Raw genomic sequence first — 10,300 nt, 5'->3', positions numbered from 1 at the left:
AATCGAATTCGTGCCAAATCCTCAATTTAAAATTTTTAGCCATGAAGTTCCAAAGTGTAACAATTCCTCAAACCAAGCCGCCTTAGTTATTCCAACGAGTCTCCTACAAGAAGCAATGGAATAGTAGCGGCACGATTTTTTTTTTTTTTTTTTTTGAGAGAAGAATTAAAAAAACTAACTAAAAAAAAGCTAAATTAAGATCTAGAAAGTTGGGCTGCCTCCCAAAAAGCACTTGTTTTTAAGGTCATAAGCTCGACCTCCTTTTGTAGCTCAACCTGGATCACCACCATGTAGAGAGGATTCTCTACGGTCTTGTCTGTAATTGTGTTCACATGTATATGACTCCTTCAAACTAGAGTTGATATAATTTGTATCCGAACTCATTTTGATGTAGCTAAACCCATCATGCGGTGGAATATAGTCATTTTTGCTCACAAGATATCTATTAGAAACACACTTATCAACCAAAGGGTTAGTAGCATTAATTCTCAAACAAGTACCACCATCAAAAGTGAAATTATGGTCATTGAAAAGCTTAAACACAACTTGCTTATCCTGAGCTCTAATGGTCACTTGTCCTTGAGGAACATCTATTAAAGCTTGACTTGTAGCAAGAAAAGGGCGACCAAAGATAAGTGGGATCTTATGGTCTTCTTTCATATCCACTACAACAAAGTCAACAGGAAAAACAAGTTCACCAATCCCAACTAATACATCTTCAACTACACCCTTAGGGAGTCTAACAGTTCTATCAACCATATGAAGAGATATAGGAGAGGGTTTAAGGTTTTTCAAACCTAATTTGTCATATACTGAAGAAGGCATTACGTTAACACTAGCACCCAGATCACATAAGACCCTATCAAAATATGTTTCGTTTATCATACAAGGGATAGTAAAACTACCAAGATCATGCAATTTAGGTGGTAAGCTATCATGTAAAAGATCACGACATTTCTCCTTTACTACCAAACATTCTAATTTCTTATCATTATGATCTAGAATTCCTTTCACAAAATTTGCAAATTGAGGCATTTGAATTACAACATCGGAAAAAGGAATGGTATCATATACCTTCTTAAGAGTCTCAGAATACTTCCCAAAATGCTTATCGAGCACGACTTTTGATAACCTTTGCGGGAAAGGCATCAGCTCCTCATATGCTTGTGGAGCAACATATTTGGGACCTTCTCTCTCATGCTTCTCTGTTCTTGACTCCACATTGCACACTTTCTCTTCTTATCCTCCCGTAAAAAATTCACCACTCTTCACGAAAATTGCATTGCATTGTTTCATCTGGACTTTTGCTTGATCTTGAAGAGTTGTAAGATGACTCACTTGCTGTGAAAGTTGAGAAAGATGAGTTTCTATCCTCTTATTTTGAGCAACAAGCAATTGAATCGAGTTTTCAAAATATTCATTTTGCTTTGCTTGTAACTCAAATTGCTTTGATATAAGCTCTTGTTGTTGACGTTGGGAGGTAGCAAAAGTCTCCATAATGGATTCAAGATTTGAAGATTGAGGTAGTGGTTGGCGCATGGATTGATGACTGATAGGTGCCCGTGCTTGAAAAACGGGTGGTGGTGGAGGATTCACTTGAGCCTGATTGTTCATATATGAGAAACCTTGATGATTTCTGTACCCTTCATCAAATGGCCTTGTGGAGGTCGTGGTATAAAAAGCATTAGCTTGCTCAATCGTCATTCCATCATAATTGGGTTGACACTCCCGCGCAGTATGGCCTTGTGTAGGGAATAATTTCAAGCGTTAACCCCTTAGCTTGAACCCCACTGTGATCATACACTAAAGTATGGTGGCGGCCAAAAGGGAAGAAGATAGAGCAAAAGAGTCGCCAACAAGTTTTAGGAACTTGTAAACCGTTCACAGGGTGAAGGTTACACCCCTTAACGGTCTAAGAGATCGTCAACTCCATAAGGTCTTGAACCAAATAAGGGTTCGGGGATGAAGGTACAAATCCAACCTAAAAGAGATTGAACCTGCCCTAATAATAGGCCTCTACTTTATTCTGATCATATTCATGTGCGCTTTCTGACTAACATGCAATCATTAGGATTAACCCTAAACCTGTTTATCTATGTTGGTTGAATTTAATGCACAAATAAATCTATTATTGACGATCACTTGAATTATAATCAAATTAACCCTAAACAAGATTATTAATTATCTTATTAAGTGTGATTACAAGTACAAATTCCCTTTAAGCATGCATAAAAGGCGTGATCAAGCAATAAAAATATATATCAAGCAACATAATAATCATAATAATTAATTATAATAATCATGATAATAATCAAAACAATAATCATCATAATAATCATCATATTAATCATAATAATAATCATGTTAAAGCATAGCAAGTTCCTAGACATGATACTAACAAGATTAATAACAAACCCTAGCATGTCACTAAACAATAAAAATCAAATCTTTAACCCTAACATGATACTAACATCAATAAATATTAGGAAGAGAATATAAGGCATCATACTTTTAATCATACTTGATATTAAAATTACCCTAGACATGATACTAGGAATATCATAATAACAATCTAAGCATGATTTCTACATCATAACATCAATAAAAACCATTAAAGTACTTACTTTGATGCCTCGTACCTCTTTCTAATAACAAAATACACACGTTAGTAACTTCAAGGAAAATAATAATGGAAGAATTAAATTAAATAATTGAAAGAGAGATTTGGGACCAAACCCTCAGAAATTAAACCTTTCATGTCTAGGGCGAAGGCAACTTCGAATATGGCTAGGTGTTTCTAGATCTAATGAATGCGGAATTTTTATATTTGAGAGAAGCTAGTTTAGAAAAAGAGAGAGAGAGAAATAGAATTGGTGAATGTTGATGAATGTAGATTAAAACTGGTTTTAGATGAAAATTGGTTAAAACTGGTTATTCAAAACGGAGTTTTTAGTACGTTATTTATAGAGAAAATCAACCAAAAGGAAAAAATATTAAAACAGAGTCTTGGCGCAAACAAAACTGAACCAACGCCAACGCTGGCAATTGGCGCCAGGCGCTACAGCTGGCGTTTGGCGCTGATTCCGAAAATCACGCGTTTTCTTAAAATCAGATAAAATTTCCGTACATGAGGATAAAATCGTATCTTTCCTCAAAAAATGTTCTTTGACTTTAATTAAAACTCTGAAAAGTCAACAAAAGTCAATTTATCAATGCTAATTGAATTAGGAATGAAAGGAACCTTCTAGAAGAATCTAGAAGACTAAAACCATTCCTAATTGCATTAGGAATGATAAATCTATATTAGGCTCTCCCCTAGATCATTGGGCCGCATATAAGGCTCAAACCGGGCCCAGTTTAGTAAATTGGCCATAACTTCCTCAATATTCATCGGAATTGGGCTTATAATATATCGTTGGAAATCTCTTGTCAAGCCCCAACCAACTACACTACTATTGGACCCATATCATGGACCAACCAAACTGGGTTGTCTGTTTTCTTAAAATAAGTTTTTAAAAACAGAGAGAAGAGAAAAGAAATTAAAACTATCCGCAACACTAAACTTTCAACACTTTCACTTCATTCGATTATGATTCGACGTGAAAGGTACTCATCACCGGGTTTGGTTTTGGGGAGACACAAATGGGTGTCTACACCTTGCAATCCACACATCTGACAAGTTTCCATCGGGGGTCGAGGGGACTCAGCTTGGAGTTGATTGACTTTATGAGTTAGTGCCTGCACAGAACTAGTCAACATGGTTAGTGCATCAACATCATGTTTATTACCTATGTTGATAGCATTTCATCCTCTTGAATGGTAATTATCATTAGCCGCCATCTTCTCAATCAAATCCTTCGCATCGGTTGGGTTCTTCGTCATGATAGAACCTCCGGACGCAGCGTCAATGTATATGCGAAACTCATGGGTCAAACCATTATAGAACGTTTGGATCAACATCCACTCTGGAATGCCATGATGAGGGCATTGTCTCTGCAATCTCTTAAATCTTCTCCATGCCTCATACAGGGATTCGTCATTGGATTCATGGAAAGTAGAGAGCTCGTTCCTTAATTTTGCGGTTTTCTATTGCCCCAAGAATTTGACTAGAAAGGCCTTGGCAAGCTTGTCCCACGTATCAAAAGAACCAATACCTTCATCTCTTAACCACTCCCTGGCTCTATCCTGTAGTGAAAAAGGGAAAAGTCGTATTCTAATAGCATCATCAGTGACACCATTGAGCTTCATGGTGTCACACTTCTCTAAGAAACTATCAATATGAGTCACAGGACAATCATTCGGTGAGCCCGCAAAAGAATCATTGGAGATGAACTGTATGAATTGGGGCTTCAACTCGAAACTCTGAGCAGTGACAGGTGGTCTAACAACACTGGAGAAGAATCCGGTTGTTATATCTGGAATACCATACTCCAAAAGAGATTTTGTTCCTAGGTCGACCATGTTTCTTGTAATTTGATTTTTCCTTCTTCTGCTTCTTCGTCTTCTTGCAGTAGCTTCGATCTCCGAATCAAAAGGTGTTAAATCATCTGAACCTGAACTTCGAGTTTGCATGCAACAAAGAAACTAAAACGAGAGATCAAAGACACAAGGAACAATAGCCGAAGCAACAAAACATATGCTTAGTAAAAACGAATCACAAATAACTAGAATGAAACCGTTAGTCCCCGGCAACGACGCCAAAATTTGATAGGCGTGTCGCGTACCTAACAAAAATAAACCTAACTAGACCACTACTATGTAGACGAGCAAGCAAGGGTCGGATCCCAAGAGACTATGGTTCAACTAATTAAATAGACTCAAGTAAATATTAAGCAAGTAACCAAATCAAATAATTGAGAATTAATAACTAAATATCAAGAGCGGCGATTAAACTAAAAAAAATGATAATCAAATACTAAAAACATCCAAGATCAAGCATTACCACGAATAAAATTAATGCAATAATAGTTCTACCCCTAACATATAATTCAATTGATTAAAGAGGAAAAGTAATCCCTGAATATTACCAATGGTCTCTCCCGAGTTATCAATGGCTTCCCTAATCACAATCAAGCCTACTTCCGTGGAATCATGTAAATTAAAGACTTTGAGCACATTACTCTAACTTCCTAATCATCCATTCAACTACTCCCGTGATGAACTTCAAACCCTTAATTGATTTATTCAAACCCGTCAAAACCCAACTCCCGTTGTGATTAAAACAATGGATTAATAACAATACCAATTATCCCTAATAAGTATTGGCATGAGCACAATCAATTAAGCATATCAATTGGAATTATCATTAGAGAATTTAAAGAATTAAATCAAGCATTAATCATATTCGGGTTCTACTAGATCTTGGAATAAGGAAACTACTCACACATATTAATGAAATCAAGAATAATAATCAATAAAGAAAACATAATTAACAATAATAAAATAGAGAATTGAGAGAAGAAATCAATACTTGGAATTAATTATGAAATCTTGAATCTTGAAAGCAAAACCCTAGAAAATAATATGGAAGAACGTCATACCCAAAAAGAAGTCTAAAATAATATCTGAAAAAGTGATAAATAAAAGATTATCTAAAACCTATTTATATCCTAGCATAAAAGTAGATATTTTTAACTAAATAGGACTCTCAAACGCCACCGAAACGAGCTGCCACAGGTAGGTTGTGGCACGAAGAAAATCGCCACAACCAGGCTGTGGAGTGGGTTATCTTCGCCTCTCCTTTGCTCCAATAATGGACGCCCACAACCAGGTTGCTGCCATAAGGTTGCACGCCACAACCAAGCTGTGGAGTAGGCTGCCGAAACGCTCCATTGGTGCTAGAAACGCTCCATATAAAGAAATATCGCGACCAAAATGAATTCCATGCAAATCGAGCCCTATTCCTATAGAAACAAAAACAAACAAACCGAGAAGAGTAGTATCGAAATAGAAAGAATAATAGCTCAAAAAGATTAGGAGAATGAAGAAAACACAATAAAACATGACCAAATATCACATATAAATCGTGTATAATATCGTGTTATCAAGTTTTAATAAGGCTATGTTTAGTTCACATTATTAAATACTCCCTTTGATTTTTTTATTAAAATATTTTTACTAACACAGAGTTTTATGTATTTGATTTAAATTTGTTAAAATATGAAGTAAGTAGGGTTTGCTATCTTTTCTCAAATGCATTATGGAAAATTAAAATTATTATAAAATTAGGTCACTCAAACTAGGAATACTCATAGCTTTCCAAACATATTGTTTGTTGAGACGAAATTCTACAAGAGGGGAGGGTGAATTGTAGTGAGTTTTCTATAATCCACTTTTGCGAAATAATAAAACATAATGTTAAAAGAACTTGCAATGCACACAGAATTTTACAAGGAAACCTTATAGGGTCCAAGGCCCAACTGGAAGTAAAACCTCGACCATTATTCAAGGGATTTCAAAATCAAACACTTCACTATAATAAGGCAACACGCCTAGTTACAACCTATTACAATCACAGACCTTTCTCATAAGTTACTGACTGAACTGGGTACTTGATCGGACCCTATCCTACCCAACCTAAGTCCCAGACTTAGATTCAACTCAGCACTCCCAGAATATTATTCACTCAGCTTTCCTCTCAAGCCTACCACACTGTATGCAAACACAAATCACACACCCATTGCCCAAAACCATACAAACAATTGACTCTAATATATGATTGGAAAGCTACACATTAAATCCGTATGACAAAGCTATTAACTTGGAAAACTTACTCTTAAGCACTCACCAGATTTTTCACGCATAAATTCACAAGTTGTAACAATTATGATCACTCCTTTATATACAAGTGATGAGCGTCATTTATGGCACTCATAGGGTAGTCTTTTAGGGTTATTTCTTTCCCCTTTTCATGCTTTCTTCTCTTATTTTTGGTCCATTTTCCTTTAGTTTCTCTTTTTCCTCTTTTCTTTATGATTCTCGTGTTTTTATCGTGTTTTCCATTATTTGTCTCTTTTTCCCTTTTATTTCCTTTCTTTGTGTACTTGTGTAGGTATTGTGAGAATCACTTTGGAAAATGATTCAATTTGGGACTTTAATGATCAAGCAAGGAAGAAGCATTTGGCTAGAGAGGGCTTAGAGAGGGCTTGGAGAGGCCTTGGAGAGGCCTCGGAGAGGTTTCCAAGGCAAATCTAGCAGGCCGCGGGCGCGGGTCATCTTGCCGCGGGCGCGGGCCCATGTTACTCAAAATTGCCAAAACTTGGCAGGAACTTGCCGCGGTTGCCCCGCGGGCTCTCCGCGGGCGCGGGTAAAATGGAGAGGCCGCTCCATTGAGAGAGACCGCGGCCCCCTGATCAGGATTTGGGAGCAGGGGATTAGCCGCGGGCGCGAGTTTCACTGCCGCGGGCGAGGATCTCTGTTGTCGCGGGCGCGGGGTCTGCCCAGATAGCCCGCGGAGGGTTCCGTACCCATTTTTCCGCGGGCGCGGGTCTATCGAGAGAGGGCGCGGGAGCTGCCAATTTCTTCTTTGCTTATAAATAGAATTGTATTTCCTTTTTGAAGGGGACTTTTGATAATTTTCATTAGCTTAGTTTTAGAGAGAGAATCTAGAGAGAAGTTAGAGAGAAGTTCTTGGTTTTGGATTTGTAACTCAACATTTGATCAATCAAGTTTGGATTCCTTCATTTTCAATCATCAATATTAGTGAGAATCTCTTCCTTCTTTCATCTTTTACTTACTTGCTATTTGATTTTTGCTTGTTACTTGTTCTTCTTTGGATTTGAATTTGATATTGTTGATTATTTTTTATTTCTCTTAGATTTTGATATAGAAATGAAGATTAAAGCACTTTCTAGTTATTTGTTCTTAAATTTCACCATGATTAGTGAGTAGATTAGTTGCTAGGGAAAGGGGGAAGCATGTTTGATTAATGAAATTTCTAGTTGATGCTCTTTGATTGATTGGTTTCTTGAAATTAAATTGGTTGACATAGTTTTGCATGTGATTGATTAGACTAGGAGTGATCAACCTATAAGATTAATCTAGATTGCATTGCAACTTTTAATGACATGAACAATTGAATTGAAAGCTGCTCTAATTGATTGGGTTTGCTTGTGATTCTTCTTGATTTGCCTTTCATAGTGACACCTAGATTGGCCTATAGGAGACAGCATTTGAACTCTCTTGATTGCTACTATTGTTTGTCCATTGCAATACTTTAATTAATTGATTGAGCTCTAAACTAGAATTATCATTGAACTTGCATGTGGAACCCATATCCCTAGTGTTTAGACCTTTGTTTTACTTGATTAGACTTGCTTTATTTTACCATAGTGCCAACCATAATATCAACTCCATCTTCGAGGTAGCTTGACTTAGACTCTAGTTTTCATCATTGCATTCCCTAGGGATCGACCCTTAACTTGCCCTATATTCATATAAGGTTGGTTAGGTGTTTACAAATTTTGTTTGACTTGGGGAAAGGGTAGATAACGACATACATTTTCCCCCTCGTCAAAATGGCGCCGTTGCCGGGGAATGCTATTGGTGCTTAGCTTTTGTTGTTGAGTCTACTTCATTTTAATTGAAAAAATATATACAAAAAGATTTTGTTTCTTTAGGCTACACTTGTAGCCGTGCTACTAATATTTTCTTTGAAGTTTTGCATGCATAGAGCTCGTGATCGATCAATTGTGCCTTTTGACCCGGAAATTGAGAGGACTATCTCAAGAAGAAGAATAGCTAATCGATTCTCCTTGGGGTATAGTTCTTCAAGTGAAGAAGAGATTGAAGAAGAGCAAGGCATGGGAGAAAATCCGAGAGTGGCCTTGAAGGAGCTAGGAATACCCGGTGCTTATAGGTTTGAGAGCGGCATAGCTCCGCCTACAACACCGGCAAATGATTTCGAGATTCGGCCGGCCATGATCACCTTAATTGAGAGGAGGCAATATAGTGGGGCTAAGAATGAGAGCCCGTTGAACCATCTTAAAGAATTTGAAAAATATTGCAACACCATCAAAGTCAACGGAGTTTCTCAAGAGTTCACACGCCTCAAGTTGTTCCCCTTCTCTCCCATAGGAAGATCCTTAGAGTGGTTAGATAAAGAGGTGAAGCCCAATTCCTTGAGAACATGGGATGATGTTACAAAGTCCTTCTTGTCCCGTTTTTACCCTCAAAAGAAGACGACGGAGGCAAGAGCCTTGATTCAAGGGTTCAAGCAAAGGCCAAATGAAAGCCTTTACGAAGCATGGGAGAGATACAAAGAGTATCAAAGGGAGTGCCCTCACCACGGAATCCCAACATACCAAGTGGTCCAAATCTTCTATGGCGGTTTAAGTCCCCAAGGCAAGTCATGCCTTGATGGGGGGGCCGGGGGTCCTATCATGAACAAGACCGAAGAAGAAGTGGTGGACATCATTGAGGACGTGGTGACGTACTATAGAGATTGGCAAGATGGGGAGAGAGACTCTTCAAGCAAGCAATCTTCATTGTACTCGGTAGACCATCTAAACGCGATCAACAACCTTTCCTCCCAAATGACAAACTTGGGAAAGGAGATGACCGCAATCAAATCCAAGTTGGAGAGCACTTCTACTTCATCCCAAGCTACGAATCTTACCTCCCAATTTAAAGGGAGAGGTAATCCTTCTAACTCTTAACCCCTTCCCTCTTCACATAATATGCCTATGGGTTGTTTGTTTTGTGATGCATGTGGATCGTATGATCATGACTCTAGTAATTGTCCTAATGAATGTGTTGATGAGTTTGATAACAATGAGAGTGAGCATGTGAATTATGTGTCAAATAATAATGCTCAAAGTTTTGATAATCAAAGAGGTCAATGGAATAGGAATTACCAAAACCAAGGCAATTTTGACAACTATAATCAAGGTGGTGGTTATAGAAACCAAGGGAACCAAGGTTCCCGTGGTAGCTATAATAATCAAGGTTATAGTGGCCAAAATCAAAGCCAAAATTATGGTAATCAAAACCAAGGTTATGGAAATCACAACCAAGGTAGTGGTAACCATAATCAAGGTGGTGGTAACCATAATCATGGTTATGGACAAAATCAAAATAGGGAAACTTGGAACAATCAAGGGAAGGGAAATTTTCAAAATAATGCTCAAAGAGGTCCCCCACCCGGATTTGTTCCAAGGACTCAAGGAGAAAATTCCTATTCCCAACCTTCTTCACCTAGGACCAATTTGGAAGAAATAATTGAGAATCAAACCAAGTTGTTGAACACATACATGGCCGTTAGTGATAAGAAGTTCAATGAAATGATGACCCACAATAAAAT

General features: G+C 37.7%; 1 protein-coding gene across 1 annotated transcript; it reads right to left on the bottom strand.

Annotated features, from left to right (window-relative positions):
* Positions 1–270: 270 nt before the first annotated feature.
* Positions 271–1,149, bottom strand: LOC110692160. The gene has a single exon (XM_021869163.1). It carries the CDS (start codon positions 1,147–1,149, stop codon positions 271–273), a length of 879 nt encoding a protein of 292 aa, XP_021724855.1.
* Positions 1,150–10,300: the final 9,151 nt, after the last annotated feature.

Source organism: Chenopodium quinoa, unplaced genomic scaffold, assembly GCF_001683475.1.
Source record: "Chenopodium quinoa cultivar QQ74 unplaced genomic scaffold, ASM168347v1, whole genome shotgun sequence".
Lineage (NCBI taxonomy): Eukaryota > Viridiplantae > Streptophyta > Magnoliopsida > Caryophyllales > Amaranthaceae > Chenopodium > Chenopodium quinoa.
Note: the sequence above shows the minus strand (reverse complement) of the source record. Positions and strands in the feature narration are given on the sequence as shown.

Bases quoted from the DNA above. Each gene is read 5' to 3' on its own strand.
- LOC110692160 (XM_021869163.1), bottom strand. From the start codon at position 1,149: ATGCCTTTCCCGCAAAGGTTATCAAAAGTCGTGCTCGATAAGCATTTT.